At 37.9% G+C, this 23,011-nt stretch overlaps 2 protein-coding genes across 3 annotated transcripts; one reads left to right on the top strand and one right to left on the bottom strand.

Moving 5' to 3' along the window:
• Positions 1 to 847: 847 nt before the first annotated feature.
• LOC119988244 (ALA-interacting subunit 3-like) lies at positions 848 to 5,944 on the bottom strand. Its single transcript, XM_038833214.1, has 9 exons — positions 5,794 to 5,944; positions 5,515 to 5,693; positions 4,265 to 4,323; positions 4,086 to 4,160; positions 3,880 to 3,996; positions 3,624 to 3,694; positions 2,727 to 3,024; positions 1,833 to 2,122; positions 848 to 1,140 (listed from the first exon to the last, which is right to left on the bottom strand). The coding sequence occupies exons 2-9, from the start codon at positions 5,600 to 5,602 to the stop codon at positions 1,086 to 1,088; spliced, it is 1,053 nt and encodes a 350-aa protein (XP_038689142.1). The 5' UTR covers positions 5,603 to 5,693; positions 5,794 to 5,944; the 3' UTR covers positions 848 to 1,085.
• Positions 5,945 to 7,313: 1,369 nt separating this feature from the next.
• LOC119988855 (succinate-semialdehyde dehydrogenase, mitochondrial) lies at positions 7,314 to 22,878 on the top strand. 2 transcript variants are annotated; one of them, XM_038834062.1, is made up of 20 exons: positions 7,314 to 7,498; positions 8,484 to 8,597; positions 9,092 to 9,191; positions 9,452 to 9,500; positions 10,073 to 10,160; positions 10,268 to 10,378; positions 10,953 to 11,015; positions 11,115 to 11,225; positions 12,691 to 12,756; positions 12,887 to 12,964; positions 13,058 to 13,135; positions 14,052 to 14,118; positions 15,031 to 15,116; positions 15,433 to 15,465; positions 15,563 to 15,595; positions 21,155 to 21,255; positions 21,621 to 21,706; positions 21,963 to 22,069; positions 22,154 to 22,231; positions 22,562 to 22,878. In XM_038834062.1, the coding sequence occupies exons 1-20, from the start codon at positions 7,391 to 7,393 to the stop codon at positions 22,598 to 22,600; spliced, it is 1,596 nt and encodes a 531-aa protein (XP_038689990.1). In that variant the 5' UTR covers positions 7,314 to 7,390; the 3' UTR covers positions 22,601 to 22,878. The 2 variants fall into 2 exon arrangements, with proteins under 2 accessions (XP_038689990.1, XP_038689991.1); XM_038834063.1 differs by lacking the exon at positions 7,314 to 7,498 and adding an exon at positions 7,506 to 7,658.
• The last annotated feature ends 133 nt before the right edge of the window (positions 22,879 to 23,011 follow it).

Here is a 23,011-nt window from a genome sequence, read left to right as displayed (position 1 = left end):
GCTGTATGGTTGGTTGACAAGCGATCGTCCCCGGGGGCAATGGGAGAAAAGAAAAAAAACCAAAGAAAAGAAAGAAAGAAAGATAGCTACCCCATAATAGCATTTCCAAGTCCTATACAAGCGAATCGAGCACAAAATTGGCTGGATGTCCTTCACCCCCGCCGCAGCCTCCTTCGAGAACCGGACGTGAATTGGGTCAACGTCGGGTCTTCGTTTTCTGGCGATTGTTTTGGCCGAAATTGGCTGGAGGTGATGAGTCTCGGTCCGGCAAAATGAACGGTAGAAGAAAACTTGATTGCCGACCCCAAAGAATAAAACTTGATCATCTAGAGGTCTTGAGCTGCTGAGGTTACTTAAACTATTTAAGCTAAAAGCTCATGCATCAACTTTTGGTCGAAAAAGAAATCCTTCATTTTAATCTGCATTGGTTGAAGTAGCATTATAGCATCAACCGTATTCAACTTCTTTTTTCCTCCTCTCCATTAGGGTGTTGCAAAGGTGACAAAAAATTGATTCTAGATCATACAACATCACGTGTTTATAAAATATTTTCATGTACGAATCCTAACCGGCTAACCCGGATTAAATTTTGGACGTACTTAATGGATCAAACTCAATTTTAAACCGAACAAAAATTTTATGTTTAGCCCTGAATTTCGAATATATAACTTCTATCCAAACTTAGTTTAATCATAATCAAACAAAATCAATTATCCGGACCGCACAGAGTTTTACCACTCCTAGTGCTGCATCAACACACGGAGGAAAATCATCGACCCATCCTATCCAGAGGGTGCATACCTGTCCAAAATCTTACTCAGAGTACTATAAAATGCGAGCTATTGCGAATACAAAGAAGCAGGATGTTGTGTACTGAATCAATTGCTGAAATACAAGCAGTAATATTGAAAGCATTCATATTGTTATTATACTGATCTATAACAAGTGGTACAAAACTTAAAAACACTCCTCAAAACTCAAGACTATATATATGATAAGTCATTTAAATACAAATACAATTACATCAAACCAGTTTTCCATGGGCAAGCCAAACAAAATCTATTAACTTCACTTCACAGAATTGTTTAGTGTCCGCTAGCGTTTCTGTTCCACGACAGATAAGACGGATCTCCAAGACGCCTGGAAAAAGAAACAAGGCGCAAGCAATATCAATTAGAGTAAGTCCAAACAAATAGGGGTTGCTCCCCATTATTTAATACTATTGTCTACTACCTCTGACATTCATTTTAGTATTATTATTATTATTCATCGTAACATCGTTGATAAACTTCTAACTCGATATGTTTTACAAACCTAACACAACCCAGAGTTATAAGAGGAACGTATGGCCAAGTGGTAGCCAACTCCTCCCACTCGCAAAATGCAAGATCTAGAGAACTGCACTCATTTTTCTCACAAAATGCAGATAGTTTTCGAAAATGTGTTTCATTTACTTTAAAATTTTCTTCCAAAAAGGTGGGAAAAAATAACGGTTAAAACTAGATGTCTTTAACCAGATGGCACACAAAATACATTCAATCTCTACAAGAAAAAAAAAAAGTCGTGTTTCATCAGGAAGTAAAAGCTTCAATTCTGGCAAGTAAAAGGCTGAGGATGGCAAATATTTCCCAAAACCAAACACATTAGAAATATCCTTTAAAAGAAACATGGCTACAAAAAGACGGTTCCAAAGCAAGATATGGAAACCAAGGTAAGAACTTAGAACTTAGATAAGTTAGTCCAGATAATAAAACGAAGAACACAGCTGAAAGACCCCGTTGAGAGCCTAACTTGTATAAATAGGAAGGATAGATGAGGTCATGAAATCTTACCTTGGCTTAACAAGATAAACAACAGTGAAACACATTGCCAAAAAGAAGCATATCCCACCAATAGTGATATAGGCAATGCCAAGAAAGTCATTCTTTCCACCAAGCCAGCTCGTGGTTGACAACACAAGTTTTTTCTTGCCATTAAAGCTGTAGGTATTGTAGTTGTTCTCCAGCATCACCTGTATGGTATCATTTTCATGGAGATCCACCTCTATCTTCCCATACAACTTTCTAAAAGTTGGCAGGGCCGCTGTGCGCATCCAAACAATGAGGTCCTCCTGGTCACTCAACTGTTGCACAGAAAAAAATTCAACCTGGTCAGCCACATGCCAAGCGAGAGAAGCAACATCTGTTAACAAGGCTGGGATTGACATTAAAAATATGAGGTGTCATATAGACAAGTGGAGAGAGAGAGATCCAAGTAACCGACTGGAGCAGGTATGGCTGATAATCATAGATCTATATTAGCTGCTAGAGAAGAACAGACAACAAAAACCATCACTTCTTAAGAGTTGCTGCTGTTGGCTTGAAGGTTTTGCCCGCCTCCAAGACAGGTACCAACCTACTACTGTTTTTTTCTTTCTAGTGAGCAATATACTTTTTTTTGCTTTCCAATAAGCAATGCATGGCTCTTAGAAAACAAAATGAAAAGTTTCTAGTGTATTTTGGGTGTTGCCCTCCACTTTTATTCTCTGCCGGTGGTTTCAAATTCATTGGTTGTGCTGGGTTGGTTCATGGAATTAGATTCTGATAATTTTTTAGATTCTCATGGGTGGTTATGCTCTTGTAAGTTTTCAAGAAACATCAATGCTTCATTTGAATGCAAGTATCAAATACTGCAGTGAAAGGTAATCGCATCCACAAATGAATTGTACCATATAGTCAAAGGCTTACCGGGATAGTTGCATTGAGAGATGCACCACCAACGAGACCACCTTGCTGAAAGTTTTTAGGATAAACATCTTTACCAAATTTGTGGTCCCTATCACTTTTCCATGCGATATTTTTCTTGTTCACTGTCAATTGCTGGTTGTTGCGGGAAAAGTCGTAAGTATCATTAAACAAACTCCAAGCTATAAGACCGCAAGGCACAATTGCCGATCCATTCACAATATCTTCTGGTTTACAAGCATCTGTGTCATTCTCACCACTCGTACCTCTTAACTGCGTATCACTTCGGCTCTTTACATACCTAAGTTACAAAGTCAACATCACAGTTTATGCCAAATTATCACCACAGATACTTCTCTAATTCTGTTTGTTTAAACTTCCAACGAGATTTTCTCCACTCACTTAAACAAAAATGAAATCAGTTGAAGCAGAATAAAAAATGATATTTGACACAAGATATTGAAAATTCTCTAGCATTACATTTACATGGTACTACTTGGTTTCTGAAACACAAACTAAGACCATAACTTTTTGCAACAAGAATTCATAAGTTCATAACTATGTCTTTTTCTGCCATTTGACTTGGACAGTAACAAAAAACCCATAATCAGTATTTTTTCAGTAAACTCTAGGTTGTTTTATTGTTCTTCTTAGTCTAGCATGAAGGCAGTGTATTATGGGATCAGGGCAAGTTGCTGGAAATGCAGATGGGTTCCACTAACAGAACCACATTTGTTAATCTATTACAAAGACTGCCATGATTCAGGTTCTACCTAACTGTTTCCCATAAGACAGAAATGAGGGATAGGTGGACCAAAAAAACTATTCTTTTCGTTGATTTCTAGCGATGATTTTCATTAAAATAGAACCCTGGAGATGTCGTGTTATTGTTACACATACCTACGATGATTCTGATAGAAGTTGTCAAGCTGATAGTACACATAAATTGGCTGCTTCATACGCTTATGAACCTAATAAGAAATGAACAAAAGGATAATCAGAAGATAAGTTTATCAACCCCACAATTACATGGACTCTTGTCAATTTCTATGTCATTATGTCTGATCTTTAATACACAAATGATGTTTTGGAAGTAAACATGGTAACCAACTAGGTTGATGATAATAGAAAATGATAATTTGGTGTTAAGCCTTACTGTTATTGTTCTGTTGCATGTCTTCTCTGTTGCAGGGTTTTGAATATATCCAACCTTATCATTTCTAGACGCAGGTGGAATGCAGTCAGTCTCGTATCGATCAATAATTTCAACAACCTGAGAGAACAGAGAAAGTCCATGATAAACTACAACTTCAAGTGAAATTAAAAGGCAAGGAAAAGAGTATGCATTAAACTCAATCATACATCATGGGAAGCGAAAAGCGATGCAATTCCAATGGGGATGAAGACAATGCTAACAAGCATAAACGCTGAAATCACCTGCCATGAGAAGGAAAAGTTTCAGCTATACGGGTTACCATATTTAGCTCATATAAGTCATAAAAGAAATTAGAACATCCAAGGGAAAAATCATAACAGCTTACCCAGCGAGGTGTGAGAATAGGCTTGCATGCTGGAAGTTCTTGCTGTGTAAACTTTGAATCTGAAATGAACATTCTCAAAAATGTAATTCATCTTACTGCTCTTGAATAAACATTGAGATTTATGGAGTGGGGGTTTAGGGAACCAAAGTATTACAGAAAAATAAAATTTCCAGTATGTATATGTGAACATGTGTCAACTGCCAAGTCACAAAATTAACCTAATCCCATTGCAAAATGCATGCTCGCCTTAATCGTATCAAATGCAATCTAGGAGGAAAAAAGGTTGGACTTGGTTCAAACATGATGCATAAACAATTAAACATGTATCTAGGTCCTATTTTACATCTTTTAAACATATAATCTTCAATCTATTGGTCGGATGAACCAAGTTAGATCGTCAAGAAATAATATAACATATAACAACTAGCAAACACTTGACCCAATAGTAGAGTTGCATTGGTGGAACCTAGAGGTCACATGTTCAACTCCTGAAAACATCCTCTCCATATATTATGTGGAGGTAAGGTTTGCGTACATATTGTTTGTCCCAATCCCGTCCACTGCGGGAACCTTGTGCATGAGAGTTGTCTACCTTTTTATAACAACTAAGAATTCATGAAAACTAAAATTCCAATCCAACGCACTGCTAGAACTTCATATGGATTTAACAGTCAGATGACAAGTTGCCCTTCAGAGTCATTTAAGGATCTAAAGAACATTAATAAAGCACTTCTGATGTAGGTATTAATTATCTCATCATCATATAACTGATACCGAAAAAAGAAAGCAAGTTTCACAACCTAACAGCAGTACTTTAGTCCCAATTATAAATTTATAATGCATCAAAAAGTTACCTTCAGGGTTACAGATCTAATAAACTACTTTTTTACCAAATAATTATCTAGTATTCTATCAAAATCAATAATTGTTCTTCAATATTGTACTAATTACCCAAACTACCAACGTTATAACTCTCAATTCAGTCTACCCACAATCCAGAAAATGATTAACAACGATATAAAAACACAGAAAACTGCATAAAAGTAATCAATTAACAAGGAACTTAATTTTGTTCAAAACAAAAAGGCAAAGGCACCATTCAAAATCATGTTTGAATCAAAACCCAACAACAAAAACACCATAAAACAATTGGAGAAGTAAAGTATCACAGAAAACGACGAAACATATGCTCAGACGGCGAAGGTAAATGATAATAACGAGGAGGAAATAGCTCAGGAAGAGGAGATTACACTTGGGTCTCTTCGTATTCCTTCTGACACCAGAATTATCACCCGATCCAGCTATGTCAACGCTGGAAGATGCCGGATTAGAACTCATCAGAAACAACCCACTTCCTTCTTTTCTTCCCTCTTCAGCTGAAACCGTCAAGAGCTCCCTTACAAGTCTATGCTTCGATTAGAGAATTTAGCTACAAAAATTATGATTTCAGGAAATTGAAAAACAAGTATATATATACACATAAACAAGGATAAGAACTTCCTTCCACGCAGAGAGGAAGAATTTAACACCTTGTTTTATGGGGGAGTCGCCTGTATTGACTTTGGAAGGGGCGAGGTTGTTTCTATCTCTTTCTGCTGGCTACGACGGCCTTCTCTCACTCTAGAAGGTTAAGACCGAAAAGAGAGAATTTAGAGAAAAGTCCTCGAGACAACACAGTTTGAGGAGCCACATCAATCAAACGCGGTTCAACAAGACTTGGTCCGGGCTTTGGCTTTGTATTTATTTTTCTTAATAATTTCATTAATTTGAACGGTAGGTTAAGGTTTTTATTTGATTTGATGGGGAAGGGGATGAGGATGGAACTCGGGGTTCGAGATTATATATGACCCAACTCATCAATTGAGTTATTCGGAATTCATAATTTTGGATTTTGGAATAAAATGACATTATATTTATATATGTGAATCATAATCTTATAATTAATTGCTTTTTTGTGTTTTCCTTTTCTTTTGTGACCATCCGCCATTGCTCACATCAAAGTGTGCTTCGCTTCTCATATAAGATGTTAAATTATCGCATTATTAAAGTTATCTCTATGCTGGTCTTAGAGAGCTGACGTGTAATATGACACTTCAAAACCTATAAAATGGAAATGAGAGCTTCTCATAGTTTGAGAACACTTCAACAATCAATATTTTTAACAAAGAGTGAATTAGAATTGATACAGAGTTTAAGTAAAAAAACATAATATATGTTTTACCTCTAACCCTTATGATCATTTTATAGGCGATTGACATAACTGTTTTCAAACTATAAATTTTGGATGATGATTCTTTCTTGCAAGTCATTGTGATTGTTATACCGAGCAATTGAAAATCGAATATGTAGATCCTCTCGACAGGTGTTAGTATCAATTGTCAAGTTAAAAAAGTTCATTGATTTATTAATTTGTCCATTTTGGTGAGAACTATCTTTCAATATATGGCACAATCAATTGATCAAGATCTTGGTCCACTGGCTCCACTACAATAATTTATAAAAGAAAGAGATGGCTTTCATTCAAGGTATATATATATATATATATATATCCTGACAATATATTCATTGATTATGGTCAAATTTGTACAAACTTAAAAACTCTTATCAAATGAAGCCAAGCAGCCATAAAGGAACCTGTACTTTTACTTTCTAAATATCATTTGAAAATATTGTTTTATATGCCTTTATATTATTACTTTCTAAATCTCAACCCTAGTCACACATCAAAAATTAAAACATTATCCGTCTTAAATTGATCAATTCTTGTGATATATCGAACATACAAGACTTTGTTACTCTGTTTATTATCTCACTTAATGATACTTGAGCTTAGAGAAAATGCGTCAATCTCGTAAGAGCCTTAACCAAGCAATCCGGGAACTGATTATAAAATTTATGATTATAAATTTTTTTTTGCTAAGATAATTTTAAAAAATGTTCTTCCTGATAATAAGGGAGTCTCCATTTTCATCATTCAAGAGAGAGAATGCTAAACAAAAGAAATACTAAAAAGGCATTTTACTTATTAGGGAAAAAAGAAAAGGAAAGGAAATATTCAAACGTGTCGTCACTGAGTTGTACTGTCACTCGTTTAAGTCCGAAGAGAGAAAAACGGAAAGCTCGGAAATGGTGCTAGCTGGAATGGCACGGAGGGCACTTGGAGGCCATGGAAAGCTTGTCTCTTCACTTTTGCCACGCGTGAACGCCGCTTCTTCTCTCATCCTCTCTCGCCAGGCAATCTATTCTCTCTCTCTTTACCTTTAATCGCATCTCTCACGACCTTCTCTCTTTCTATTGCCATTCGTATTGACTGGGATTTTGTGATTCTGATTCCTTGTTCTGTGTTTCTAAATGTTCAATCTGTATTCGTAGTCTGGATTGAGGATTTAACCTGGTGAGTTGGAATTCTGTGATTTTGATTCATAGTTCTGCATACGTCACTGTTGTTTGTAGTAATCATGGATATTTGCTTGCTTACAATTAATGGCAGCAGAGTGTATGTGATTTCTGTGTGTGCCACCAAAGTACGGCAAGTGTAGTGCTCAGAAATGTCTTGACATAAGTTTTCATCCACATTACAATCACCAGAAAACCAGTAGCAAGTGTTATTTAAAATTATCACGGATGGGTAAAACTCCATAGTCCATATGGATTCAAAATTTTGTAACTTTTTTTTTCTTCTGTTGAGATTATGTGTGATTTAGTTCTGTTAAGATGCATCTGTCATTCAGAATTGATTGAAGTAGTCTTCAGATTTGCTTGAGGACTTTGTAAGACAAAATCTTTATATTTCTGTACGACACTTTTAAGTTTTAGCAATAAACTAATGACTAGTTATCAATTAAAATTTGACTTCACGAATGATTTGACGGAGATACTTAACTATGGATTAATGGAAGGGGATGCATTTTTTGTTTTGCCTTTTGAGCAGCTATGCTCAGACACAAATGTTGTGGCATTAGATGCTGATGTGATGCTTTCCTACCTATTAGCAATCTTTCTTAACATGTATGTGGTAGTATGCATGAAGAGGTGGTTTAATAGTGCTTGCAAGTGCGCTGAAAGGTCTTATCTACTTAAATTTTGTATAGATGTAAAGGTACCTTCTATTCAGCTGCAGAAGCTCATGATCTCTTTTTTACCAATTAGAGTAGTCTTACTTGCATAGTTGCATTAGTACTGATTTTTCATGTATTGACTATTCCACCCTCGACACTAGATTAGCATGGATACACAGAGTATTGTTGCAAAGCTCAGTAGCTCTGGTTTATTCCAGACCAAAGGCCTAATTGGAGGGAAGTGGACTGACGCCTATGATGGGAAGACAATCAAGGTTTGGTAGAAAGTGTTTCATCCCCAGATATATATAGATATCTTCCTAGTGAGTTTGCATTGACATCTTATTGCACAAATGATCTATTTGCCAATTGACAAGCATGTCTTAAGCTGATAACACATATTGCTCCATTACGACGTCAGACATTGAATGTTTCGATTTCTCAGGTCATCTTTATAAATCCAATGTTTATCAACTGATCTCTGTGGGATCATACTTACAAGTATTAGTATGTTCCCATGCATTCTAGAATAAAAGGAAATAACACTCAGTGCCCATGGATGACTTGTTTTTAGTTACTCGTCATCCAAAATAGTCAAATACAATCCAGAAAAAGCCAAACCTTACAGGACACGAAGATTAGATGAAGTCCCTCTGTTGTTTGTTTATTATAATACCTACCAAAAACATAATCATTTTGCCCTCTTTTCATTACGTCTTCATGAATTGTTGTAGCCTCAAAATAACTGTTGTTTTCTTTGTTCTGCTAGGTTTGCAATCCAGCAACTGGAGAATTGATTGCAGATGTCGCATGCATGGGTGGAAAGGAGACAAATGATGCGATTTCTTCCGCCTATGATGCATTTAAGTGTATGGGACTTCAGAACAATCAATAGTGCGATTTTGTAATTTAATATGTTGAATTTATAGGATGTTTGAGATCATTAGTCATTAGAATGTTGGAGAGGCTTGCCTGGTAATGTTATTTTTGAGCAAGAAAAGGAATTATTAAAAGGGAAGGGAACCAAGGCTTGAGATGGACTCCCTTTGGATGTTCCCATATGGGAAAGCATGAGATTGGTGCGGGTATTTGAATGAATTATAATTTTTCATGATTTTTTTACGTGTAGCATGGAGCAAAGTCACTGCTGCTGAGAGGAGCAAATGCCTTCGAAAATGGTATTTCCTCATCTTGCGATAGTACTGAATAGTAGTTTTTATAGAGATTTTTTTGTAATTAATGAGTAAAAATAAGTAATGTTGGAACTGCCAATTGTTTTATCAATGTTTTTGGCTGTCAGAAATGGCTATTTTTTCCCCTTTCGAAATGAAGAAAGAGAAGCATCTGTATGTCTACTGTTGTGGATTTGTGGCCAATTAAGTTTGAGATTTAAGCTGTCCCTATTGTGAATTTTGAATGATAAATACTAATTGGCTATATGTACTGCTTAGAAGTTTCTTATGTTGTCATACTGTATAAACTACTGGCCTTTTTGCGGCATCAGGTTTATTCTCTTTAAGTTTTTGTAGTTCATCGGTTTCATCTGTGGTGAAACTATGAACTTCTGTCATTTTGAACATTCTTGGCATTATTTTCAGATGTTGTGAATTGAGTTATGTGGGTCTAGGAGAAGTATCAATTGACTTTCTTTGATTTCTTTTGGATCCTTCATAGCTGATTTCATTCCCTTTGGATGCCTGGGGATTAAATACTCTTGCTGATTTCCATGCCTCATTTCCATGTATAACAGGTATGATCTTCTTATGGCCCACAAAGAAGAGATTGGGCAACTTATAACCTTAGAGCAAGGAAAGCCCCTGAAAGAAGCAGTGGGCGAGGTACTCTTCTAACTCATTCCACGAGGATCAAGTAATAGGCAATCCAGTGTTTTATACTTTTATTGTTTTCGTCATCGATATTTATCAAAACGTGACTTTATATATAGGTTGGTTATGGGTCAAGTTTTATCGAGTTCTATGCAGAGGAAGCAAAACGCATATATGGTGACATAATTCCAGCAACTCTAGCTGATCGGCGGTTATTGGTTTTAAAGCAGGTGAGCAATGAAAACTGTTGATTCTAAGTTTGAAGTTCAGGAATAATGTTCAAATTCTTACATAATTGTGTCAAGGTCATTAGTCCAATACTAGTTGCAACATTTGAAGAAAAAAAAGGAAGAAACACTTTAACCCGGTGTAAATGGCTCCTACCACTATCACGGGGTAGAGCTGTAGAGGGCAAGACTTGTGCACCTTAGCGCTGCATCTCACAGAGTTTGTATCCCTGGTTTAACCTCAGTAAGTACTATAAGTGCTCCCAAAAAAAGGTACTATAAGTGCTATTAAGGATCTTTTCCGTAGTCCATCCATTTCAGCTGGGTGGTGGTGTATCCATGTGTAATAAGTGAGTGATGTTTTGGTGTTGTTTATCTGGACAAATTCCATTGGTGTAATTTCTGACTAACTTGTCAGACTAATAGTCTAGAAAGTTGATAAGATTTTAGTTTTTGCTGGGCATTCTGATGCAGCTGTTTTCTTAGAAATGTTGTGCTAAGATTTTAGTTTCTATTATTGTGCACCTTCCCTGTTGCATCATCCTCATTGTGGACTTCATTAATGTTTCTTTTGCAGCCTGTTGGTGTTGTTGGAGCAATTGCGCCCTGGAACTTTCCATTGGCTATGATTACAAGAAAGGTATATTATATTTAGGGTCTATTAGAATCTTAGTCGCTTATAAGTTATAATGCATGAAATTTATGTTCAAGATGACATGCTTCTCTCTTGATCATGCAGGTTGGTCCTGCCCTTGCATGTGGGTGCACAGTGGTCATAAAACCTTCTGAACTTACACCCCTCACAGCTTTAGCGGCAGCTGAACTTTCCCTTCAAGCTGGAATACCTCCGGTAATTCTTAGATAACTTATTGCTGGTCATCTTAAGCTTTTGGTTCCTTTTCTTGTTTCCTTCTTTGTAAATGGTTGATTTCCTTAATCTTATGGATCCTTTTCCTTGTTTGTGAATGAGTGAGTTCCTTTGTTTACATCTCGGGGAATGGATTTTAGGGAAGTGGGGGTGTATGATGGTTGCAAAGTGAATGCAAAAAGGATATGATATATGATTGGTAGTGCACTGCTAAAGGTGAAATTATCTGGGGTAGATGGTTTAGTAATTTTCTGAAAAGAGTATGCATTTTAGAGGGTAAGTTAGATGTATATCATCTCTAGAGAAGCCATGTTGCTTCCAATAAAACACGAATTCTGCCCATGGTTTGTTAATGGTGATAATTTGGGAACTGTTAGGGGGAAAAGTTCTCTTGTAATTATGCATATGAAGGTGTTTAGAATTTGTATGTGCTTATGGTGGTTCTTGCTATTTTCTCTCTCAAGATGGCTGTTGCTACAACCAGGCAGATAGAGTAGGAGCAAATGATCCATCTGTGAAGGGACAAATGAAGAAGAAAGAGGAGCTCAGACTTCCTTTTTGCGTCTTTATCATTAATTGGCAGTATTTTCCATCGCTATTCTTCAATAGAACAAAATTTTTCATTCATTTCCTTCTGGTTTTTATGTTTGTATTGTGGATAATAGGGAGAATATTTCAATTCTCAAGTTTGCTAACAGTGACAGTCTGCTGGGACAGTTTAGAAGTAACAGAAAGCAGAAAGAATGAGAAGAGAATAAAGTCAGACAAGCTGAAATTACTTAAATCAAGATATAGTAGAACCCTTAGATGTATGCTGGATTTATTGGTTAAGACAGTAAGTTGAATTTATTAATTTTTTATTTTCCTCTACCTTCATAAGTTTTCATGACTTGCTCAACGCTTGAGTTCCTCATTTCTGGATTTTAGTGCTGCTTTATCTGGAAATTTTTGGCAATTCTTATCAACTAAACTCTCAAATATTAACATTTCAGCCCTTTTTAGTGTGGTTCTTGTTTAAGCCTTTGGGAGTGTTTGTATTCTTGAACCTTAATAGCTGTGAGCAAATTCAGTATTTTTCTGTAACTCTGCTAATCAGGGTGAAAGTTCTGGCGTTGCTCATTTCCTCGTGTCATTAGAAATTAGCACAAGTCTATCATCTTGGTCTTTACATCCTGTACAGAAGTAACAACACATGGAGATGGAGCTTATGTGTGCATCATTTTTTATGATACAATCTTGTGGATAAGATGTTGCTTTTACATTTGCTGCATTAACTCATACAATTGTCTTGCATTCTACTATTGAACCTCTAAATGAATGTAGTACATGATTGTATGAATCGACATTCCGGTAGTTTCATTTTCTTTTCTTTTCTTTCCTGGGTGTAGTGAATGTGAATTCATTGCTTCATTTGTTTCTAATGTTCTTTTAATTCTTTATGCTATAGGGTGCAGTGAATGTGGTTATGGGAAATGCTCCAGATATTGGTGATGCTTTACTCGCAAGTTCACAGGTTTTCTTTTCCTCCTTTGTGCTCAACCTTGTTTTGCATGATATGTGATGCAATTTCCTTCTGGATGATGGATGATGGGATATACTTGTGACACTATTGTTATGTGCCTTTTCTCTAATAAACTTATCAGGTGAGAAAGATCACATTCACGGGCTCAACAGCTGTTGGAAAGAAGTTGATGGCAGGTTCTGCTGAGACTGTCAAAAAGGTTTGCATGGGTTATGAGCTGAATACATGTGCTACGATATGAAAAGTCAAAACCCATCAACTAGTTGGATGTTTATGCTCTACTTCTTTCTAGGTTTCTCTTGAACTTGGTGGCAATGCACCTTGCATAGTCTTCGATGACGCAGACATAGATGTTGCAGTAAAAGGAACGGTAAGTTGCTGGATATGTCTATGCTGATTTTGACAGCGGTCTTCTTGTCTCAAATGTTAAGTTCCTTGTGAAGTGGAGTGCGTATATAGGAATTAATCTATATAAGAATCTGATTGAAATCATATTATAAATCATTGTATGAGTACGATGTTGAAGAAATACCAGCAAATCCTTTACATTTTGTTCTGTTGATTGACTTATGACTGAACTCTTATTTAACGAGGCAACCATTAACAGAAAAGTTGTTACCATGGTTCTACAAATTAATAGAACATTGATTTTACTACCTTGACTTGAAAGTCCTCTCTCTTTCAGCCAAATGGACATCTGCAACTTTCTTAGCCATGTCATTTAGGATGCAAAAAATGCATATGATGATGGCAGGCTGCTGTCAGTGTTGGGGGGCTAGAGTCATTTGTGTTGTTTTCCTTTTTCCTTTTTCCTTTAGACGGATCTCAAGAGAGCATTTATGAGGAGCATTTCTGGGAGAGGTCATACTTACCAATCTGAATGTAAATGTAAATGCTGTAAGAGATTCCGTAGGATGGACAAAACACTAGTGGGTTGGAAGAAACATGTAACACTCCTTCAAAAGTTGTCCATGCATTGTGTCAAAGCTCAAACTATTTTGTGCTACTACATTGACTTTAAGCTTCCAATCACTCTCTAATGACTGTTCTCCTGGATTACTTATGCAGTTATGCTGTCTATTTTATGGTAGAAAGTTGTGTGTTGTGTGCAGTCTCATAGATACATTTATTTATATTTTGAGTGCCTGGTTGTTATCCCTTGTCCATAAAAAGACAGTTGTCCTTATGATGCTACAGTTCTGCCAAAATATTCATATTGTATTCTTGGATAGCAACTAATGCTGTTTTCATTGTACTTGTAACTTAACTGTGCATGGTCACTACAGCTTGCAGCAAAGTTCCGTAACAGTGGACAAACATGTGTCTGTGCAAATAGAATACTTGTTCAAGAAGGTACAAGTGGAATTCTCAACTGCAAAATAAGCGATTCATGTTTCTTGTTTCCCTTCCCTTTTTTGTGATGAATATCATCTTGCAGTAAACTGTCTTAACATGCTTGTCCTTTTTGTCAATAAGAAAATAGGCGAGGGGTTTGGGCATGATCAATGGAGAGATATTAATGCAAACGTGCGTAGAGTTGAAAAAATAGTAGGAGGTACTAGAAAGAGAAGTGCAAGATGTAAAAAGACATGGATGGAAGTGATAAGGACAGAGAATCTATAAGATTAGAGGAGAGTGTTGCTCTTGATAAGAATGAATGGTGAAGGAGAACTCTTGTAATGGATTCTCTCTCTCTCTCTCTCTTGATAAAGTGGTGATTTCATAAGAGAATTAGATTTACAACCTACTAACATTTGAGGACATTTCCAGCTTATGACAGTAAAATTATGTCTCAGTAGAATCAAAACGATGTAACTAAATCAACATATCTATGCACTCCTGCCTTTGCCTAATTGTCAGCCACATGGTTCCACTACCTCTTGTGAACAAAGATTACCTCTGTGAAGTGCCTGGTGAAGCACTTAATGGAATTGAAAATCTGATCAAGCGTCCATAAACTAGGAGCACTGTCACTGAACCACAAGACTGCATTGCTAGAGTCAGATTCCACTTCCAATTTAGAATTAGCTAGGGAATCATTGGAGGTGGATATTTCGAGAGTCTTTTGAAGCCACTGTAATGGATTCTCATTTCTCATAAGGATTCATGTAGCCAACCCAAGATATTATTTGGGATATAGACTTTGATGATGATGTTAAAGAAGGAAATGGGCGAGTGAGTATTTCCCTTGTTATGTACTTTTCATCTTTGGTAATGCCAATGCCATTTCCTTTCCCTTCTGGATTTACCAAATCCTCTGTGCAGGTATCTATGAGAAATTTGCTAGTGCTTTTTCAAAAGCCGTACAGGATCTGCAAGTTGGGAACGGCTTAAGCGAAGGGGTGGCTCAGGTTGTCATCCTTATTTTGTATCAATTCTCTCTTGTAGTTTCCCTATTAGTCTCTATCTTTGTTGAAATATTTGCACTTTCTAAAGTCAAACTATTAGGATATTGAAGTAAAATCATTTTTTTTTGTTGATTCTTGATGGCAGAGTATTTTTAACATATCTATGTTTGATAATATATAGGGTTGGTAGCAATAATCCTGTTGACATAACTAGCTGCAGTTTGTCATGCTGGAGGACTTTACCACTTTTTGCATTTAAAGAAGTGGCATTCACTTGAGGATGATGGCCCAAACTCAAATGTTTTTCTTTTCTTTACAGGGTCCACTAATAAACGAAGCCGCTGTGCAAAAGGTTTGTGTTGCTTTGATATGCCCATTTCATCATCAATAATGTATGTATGCTATTAATGAGGATCCATTCTTTTAAAAGAATTTATTTTTCCTTGCAGGTTGAATCCTTTGTTCAAGACGCCATCTCAAAGGTTGTATAACTTTTATGTTGAATTTCATACGTGTTATCTGCAATGTATAATATTCTTCTGTTGTAGTACCATCTAGATTATTGTCTATATAAGGATGGAAAACGTACAGAGGGCTCCTTGCTAGATGGCTTTCTTCACCAGCTCTATCATATCACAATTGGGGTGGGACTTCATCCGGTTTTCCTAAATTGGGAAATTATACGTATTTATTATGGTTTGCTCAGCCTTTTTCTGTGTCTAACCAGCACGAGAAGGAAAGGTTGAGTGATTTTATTGGATGTTGGGACAGTGTGTGTTATGAGATAGAGAGAGAGAGGGTTAGGCATGAATTGATGGAATGAGGATATGGTGGTTGTTAGAATATAAGAGGGTAGTTTAGTCATTGTGCATAAACTTAGGGTTGTATATGTGTGATAATTTTGAGCAATAGAAGAAGTCGATTTTCCTGCAACTGTCTCTTCTTACTGTGTCCCTCACAACATGGTATCGGAGCTGGGTTCGGCGGTCGAACATGGTGATCGATTGTGGCCATTGTCTTCGAAGAAGCTAGGCTCTGGTCTGTCGTGAGTTTCTCTTCTGGACTGACGCGAGCTTTGTCTCTCTGACTTGGTGGGAATCGCGAGCTTAGTCTATCTGTGTTTGGTGTGATTCTCGATTTCCTCCTCTTCTGGCTGCGAGCTCCTCCTCTGGTCGCGAGCTTCTCTTCTGGTGGCAATCTCTCCTGGTCACGAGCTTCTCTTCTGTGGCGACTTCCTTCTCGGGTACTTTGGTTTTCTTCTCTGTTGGATCTGTAGCTTAGTCGAAGAGGTCAAATTTTCCAGCTTCTGGTTTTCTAGTTCTCTTGGATCTGTGGTGCTACAACTGTCTTTGCTTTAGACAGATTGGTGCGTGAAATTATTGTGTGCTTGTAATTTGTTAGCTAGTGGGTAACTCTCAGTTCTGGTGGTGGAGCTTACTTTGTGTGGGTGAGAAGGGTTTGATTGATTCTGTGTGAATCATGGCTGAGACTAGTGAAAAGAAAGCTGTTACCGAGATCATCCCAACTTCATATCGAATAACAGACAGAAAATTAAATGGCACCAACTATGGTCACTGGAAACGAGTCATCAGGAGGTATCTCTCAGGTATTGATATGGAGAAACACTTGACCGAGGATGCACCGGCTGAGCAAAAGGCCAAGGCGCAGTGGCAGAAGGAAGATGATAAACTTTTTACTTTAATTCAGAATACTATGGAGAATTCTGTGGATGATATGATTGGTCATTGTGATAGTGTCAAGGAGATCTGGCAATACTTAGAATCATTGTATTCTAGTAAACAAAATTTGTTTCATGTTCATGAACTCCTATCTGGGGTATACCGTGCAGACCAGAAGGGACGACCTTTACTTGAATATTACACAGACTTCAAAACAAAATTTGAAGAGATGAGAACTTTGTATCCTATTACTGCTGATGTGAAGAAAATGCAAGCACAACAGGAAGAGGTAGCTGTTCAGTGCTTTCTGGCTGGCTTGGAGTCCCAGTATGAGATTGCTCGTACTCAATTACTTACGGATTCAGAGTTACCTTCCTTAGCTGAAGCGTTCTCTCGGTTGCGCAAAGTTTGTAAGGATTCTAATAAAGACACCTCTGGCGTATCTGTTGGTTCTGGTGAGACCTCTGCTTTATTGGGATGGACACCATCAGTTGGTGGTAATAGGGGTGGTCGTAATGGTGGTCGAGGAGTTCGTGGTGGTGGTCGTGATAATGGAGGACGTGGCGGTCCCAGGATATGTTATTATTGTGGAGAGCATGGTCATTTGAAAAAGAATTGTTGGAAATTGAATGGTAAACCATCTACATCTCCGCGGTTGGCACATGCTGCCACTCAGGAGGGTCTTCTGCCTACTCCTACTGGAGCATCCAAACCTGATAGCCACATTCTGATTTCGGCTGATGAATATGCTCGGTTTACTCAATTTCAAGCTACCCAGTCTGCTGCCACGCTTGTTCAGTCAGGTAATCCAACTGCATGTCTTTCTTCGTCCTTCGGTGATTGGGTCATTGACTCCGGAGCCACCGATCACATGACTAGCAATACAGGTATTCTTTCTTCATTTCAGTCATCCCCCACTCTACCAAATGTCACTCTAGCCGATGGTTCTAATGTTCCTGTGCTGGGTAGTGGTATAGCCACACCAACTTCCACTTTATCTCTCTCCTCTGTTTTGTGCCTACCTCATTTCCCGTTTAATCTTTTATCTGTTAGTCGAATCACTAACGCATTGCATTGTTCTGTTCATTTTTTTCCTGATTCTTGTCTGTTTCAGGATCTGGTGACGAAGAAGGTTATTGGTAGAGGTCGCTTGTCCAATGGTCTGTATGTTCTTGATGCTGATTTTTCACCGGTGCCTCGGCCAGTTGCTTCTACTAGTGCTACCTCATTTCATCAGTTGCATTATCGGTTTGGTCATCCTTCATTAAATGTTTTGAAGCGTCTTTGTCCGTCTTTCAGTTCAGTATCTCAGTTAGAGTGTGAGGCATGTCAATTTGCCAAACATCATCGCGTATCTTACATTCCTAGAATTCATAAACGGGCTGCGTCCCCCTTTGAGTTGATTCATTCAGATATTTGGGGTCCTTGTCCTGTTGTGTCTCAGTCTGGCTTTCGTTATTTTGTTACTTTTGTTGACGATTTTACTCGGGTGACTTGGTTATATTTAATGAAAAATCGTTCTGAGTTATATTCTATATTTTGTGCTTTTCATGCTGAGGTTAAAACTCAAAATAATGCTTCTATTAGGATTCTCCGTAGTGACAATGCCAAAGAGTATCTCTCTAACTCTTTTTCTTCCTATCTTGTTCATAATGGTATTGTTCATCAGTCCTCTTGTGTTGTCACCCCACAACAAAATGGGCTGGCTGAAAGGAAGAATCGTCATTTGATGGAAGTTGCCAGGGCTTTATTATTTCATATGAAAGTGTCTAAGGTATTTTGGGCTGATGCTGTTCATACTGCATGTTATTTAATCAATCGTATGCCCTCTTCGATTCTTGATGGTTGTATTCCCTATTCGACTATGTTTCCCTCTAAGCCTCTTTTCTGTCTCCCCCCTCGTATATTTGGCTGTGTGTGCTTTGTGCAGGATGTCCGTCCTAAGGTTACTAAACTTGACCCGCGGTCTCTCAAATGTGTCTTTTTGGGATACTCTCGTCACCAAAAAGGGTATCGTTGTTTCTCTCCTACTCTAGGTCGATACTTAATCTCTGCTGATGTTACATTCTTTGAATCTACTCCTTTTGTTAGTGGTTCCTCTGCCTCTTCTTTTGATCCCGCGGATGAGTTCCTTGTCTATCGTATCTCTGAACCTGATTCTTCTTGTGAGTCGTCTCGTCCTCCTATCACTCAAATCTATTCTCGCCATAGCTGGCATCATTCTGCGGCCCCTCCAGTGGATTCTTCTGTGGCACCTCCTACAGACCAAGACACTCAGTCTCTACCGGCCTCTTCATTTCCAGATCCGAGTTCTCTAGCTCCTGATGCTAGTCTTGATTTACCTATTGCTCTTCGTAAAGGTAAACGTTCTTGTACCTATCCTATTTCTTCATTTGTTTCTTACCATGGTCTATCTCTTGTCTCCCGGTCTACTATTTCTTCCCTCGATTCTGTTACTGTTCCTAAGTCTATTTCAGCAGCTCTTTCTCATTCTGGGTGGCGGCAGGCAATGGAGGATGAGATGTTGGCTCTTAAGGAGAATGGTACTTGGCATCTTGTTCCCCTCCCCGTTGGAAAACATGCTATTGGATGTAAGTGGGTCTTCACTGTTAAAGTGAATCCTGATGGTTCTGTGGCTCGTTTAAAGGCCCGGTTAGTGGCCAAGGGCTATGCTCAGACATATGGTGTTGATTATTTAGAGACATTTTCTCCTGTTGCCAAGATTGCTTCTATTCGGTTATTTATTTCCCTTGCTGCCACCTATCATTGGCCTTTACATCAGTTAGATGTTAAGAATGCTTTTTTGCATGGTGATCTGGTTGAAGAAGTCTACATGGAGCAACCACCTGGGTTTGTTGCTCAGGGGGAGTCTGGGAAAGTGTGTTTTCTTCGGAAATCTTTATATGGGTTGAAACAGTCTCCTCGTGCTTGGTTTGGTAGATTTAGTGAAGTGGTTATTGAGTTTGGGTTGTGCCGGAGTGCTCTTGATCATTCTGTTTTCTACAGACAATCTGAGTCAGGTTGTATACTTTTGGTGGTTTATGTTGATGATATTGTGATTACTGGGAGTGATAGTATGGGTATTATTACTCTCAAGTCCTTTCTTCACACCAAATTTCAAACAAAGGATCTTGGACCTCTCAGATATTTCTTGGGTATTGAAGTGTCACGTAGTAAGCAAGGTATTTTCCTATCTCAGAGGAAATATGTACTTGATATCCTCAACGAGATAGGTTTGGCTGATACTAAACCATGCGAGGCACCTATGGTGCCTAATGTGAAACTGGCTGCTGAAGATGGTGTTCCACTTGTTGACCCAGAACAGTATAGGCGATTGGTTGGAAAACTTAATTACCTTACAGTGACGCGGCCAGACATTGCTTTCCCGGTAAGTGTGGTTAGTCAGTTTATGTCATCTCCTCGGACATCTCACTGGGATGCAGTTGTTCACATTTTGAAGTACCTTAAGGGTGCTCCAGGTCGGGGTATTGTATATAAGGATCATGGTCACGTTAGAGTGGAAGGAACGGGTCGTGGTGTTGTTTCTAAAGATCACAGTAACATTGGAGTAGAAGGATTCTCTGATGCTGATTGGGCAGGATGTCCTATAGACAGACGGTCTACTACAGGTTATTGTGTCTTTGTTGGCGGAAATTTGATATCCTGGAAAAGTAAGAAGCAAAGTGTGGTTGCAAAATCAAGTGCAGAGTCTGAATATAGAGCCATGGCTCAGTCTATTTGTGAACTTATGTGGGTTCGTCATTTACTTGAGGAGATTGGTATGAAGGACTCAACTCCCATGCAATTGTGGTGTGATAATCAAGCAGCCATTCACATTGCTTCTAATTCAGTGTTTCATGAACGTACAAAACATATCGAGGTTGACTGTCATTTCATTCGAGAGAAACTCCAACAAGGAATGGTTTGCCTTAAACATGTCAAGACCGGAGATCAAATAGCCGATGTATTTACTAAAGCTTTACCAGGGAGTCGGATAACTAATATTTGTAACAAGTTGGGCATGATTGACATCTATGCTCCAACTTGAGGGGGAGTGTTAGAATATAAGAGGGTAGTTTAGTCATTGTGCATAAACTTAGGGTTGTATATGTGTGATAATTTTGAGCAATAGAAGAAGTCGATTTTCCTGCAACTGTCTCTTCTTACTGTGTCCCTCACAACAGTGGTAAAGTGTGGTAACAATTTTTGGCAGTGGAGATGGAAATGAAAAAGAGACGTGTTTATGGTTGGATGACATGTATGTTCTAAAGGAACAGCTATCAGAGGCATATACATTCCTTTGTTTAACCTTTTTTTGCATGGTTAATCTCTCATCAATGATACTGTATTTCAATTTTCAAGGGAGCAAAAATCCTTCTGGGTGGTAAAAGACATAGCCTTGGGATGACCTTTTATGAGCCTACAATAATCAGCGATGTTGAGAGTGATATGCTTTTATCAAGGTAAGATCTAATTATAAATAATGACTTCAATAATCTTGCGCGTCTTTTTTAAATTAAGTTATTCTTAACTTGTTTAGGATGAATAAGTTATCCATCACACTTTCCCTATTTATTATTGTTGACTTTTTGTTCTGTATCTGCTGAAATGGTCATTTTCAACTAATCATGTGGGGTATGGTCTGCGTACATTTTGATTGTCCCCGACCTCACCCACTAGCGGGAGCCTTGTGCATGAGTGGTGTTTACCTTTTATTTGGTGTGATATACTTGAATCATAATCAGTGTGAGACCTGTAAGTGTGTTATTATAGTTGTATGAATCATTCTCCTTGTTAGATTATACTTTAAATATTTGTCCTACCTCAGAAATGAAGTTTTTGGACCTGTGGCGCCTCTATTGCGGTTCAAAACTGAGGAGGAAGCTATCCGCCTTGCCAATGACACTAATGCGGGTACTTTGTTTAGCCATAATTTACATTTTAGGACTTAAAGCTCTTAAGTTTATCTTGATAAGGAAAGCATAAGCAGACCAAATTCACTGGTACAATCTCAATTAAATATTTGTGAGAGATTCTATTTATATACCATCCTCCAACTTCCAGATTCACCATGTATGAACTATAATATTTGGAATAGGAGGTCGATGAATTCAATTATCTTGAAACATGAATATGGCGCAATATCACATTCCCATATCCAATGCTGCAGGGCTGGCTGCTTACTTCTTCACAAACAATGTTCAACGTACATGGCGTGTCTCTGAAGCACTCGAATATGGACTCGTTGGTGTCAATGAAGGCCTAATTTCAACAGAGGTGAATCTTGCATTGGATCCATTAACATCTAAAATCAAGAGACATTTCAACTGATTTATTATGTATGTATATCTTTTGATGCAGGTGGCTCCATTTGGAGGTTTCAAACAATCTGGTTTAGGACGAGAAGGCTCAAAATATGGGATGGATGAGTATCTGGAAGTAAGTGTTCTCACTATCTGTTTGATGCCGTATAAACGTAGGTTTTAATTTTGTCTTTTTATGTTCACCAACTGATATTGGCTACATCATGTAGAGGTCTTGTGATCAACAATTGGCTTGTTATTCACTAGTGCACACATTACTTGTTCGATTTTCCTGTCAAAAACACTTGGTTCTTTTCTTATGGAAGTGTTCTTTCCCTCATGTAATACATATGAGGTGTGTGTTTTGTTGGATATGTCCTTAAGCCCTGTAACCTATTAAAAATTTCTAGTTCTTGTCAAATTTGTATTTTCACATCTTATTAAGGCATTCTTTTACACTTTGCAGATAAAGTACGTCTGCTTGGGAGATATGAACAGAAAATGAGGTGCAACGTCTGTGACTTGACGACGAGTTAGAAAGCTGCAACTCCTTAAACATGATTTCTTTCCCAAGTAATAAACTGTGCGTTCTATCAGTTCACAAGTAATAAAATCAATATAGCTGAGAATGGTCGACGCTAGTAACATGAAAGGAAAAGTATGTATATTCTCAACCACATCTTGGAATTTACCATGCATGTATGTTGTGTAATATAACACACAACTGCTTTCATCACTTGATTTTGGTTTTCTTTTGGTGTGATCTGGGATTCATTCTGGGTCCTTCCCCATCTTTTTTTTTTTTTTTTTTTGTGAAGTATTGTAGATAAATATGCTTACGGTTGAAATCGAACTTTGGACACACATATGTCTAACCCAGCCGATTGTCAATCGAGCACTCTCATTGGTGGGTCCT

The sequence above is a fragment of the Tripterygium wilfordii genome, chromosome 21, assembly GCF_013401445.1.
Source record: "Tripterygium wilfordii isolate XIE 37 chromosome 21, ASM1340144v1, whole genome shotgun sequence".
NCBI classification, from domain to species: Eukaryota; Viridiplantae; Streptophyta; class Magnoliopsida; order Celastrales; family Celastraceae; genus Tripterygium; species Tripterygium wilfordii.
Note: the sequence above shows the minus strand (reverse complement) of the source record. Positions and strands in the feature narration are given on the sequence as shown.

Bases quoted from the DNA above. Each gene is read 5' to 3' on its own strand.
- LOC119988244 (XM_038833214.1), bottom strand. From the start codon at position 5,602: ATGAGTTCTAATCCGGCATCTTCCAGCGTTGACATAGCTGGATCGGGT. The intron at 3,997-4,085 runs GTATGATTGAGT...CTGTTCTCTCAG, and splicing joins CGCTTTTCGCTTCCCATGAT to GTTGTTGAAATTATTGATCG. The intron at 1,141-1,832 runs GTAAGATTTCAT...TTCTTTTTCCAG, and splicing joins GTTTATCTTGTTAAGCCAAG to GCGTCTTGGAGATCCGTCTT.
- LOC119988855 (XM_038834062.1), top strand. From the start codon at position 7,391: ATGGTGCTAGCTGGAATGGCACGGAGGGCACTTGGAGGCCATGGAAAG. The intron at 9,192-9,451 runs GTATGGGACTTC...TTTTACGTGTAG, and splicing joins CGCCTATGATGCATTTAAGT to CATGGAGCAAAGTCACTGCT. The intron at 15,596-21,154 runs GTTGTATAACTT...TCAATTTTCAAG, and splicing joins TTCAAGACGCCATCTCAAAG to GGAGCAAAAATCCTTCTGGG.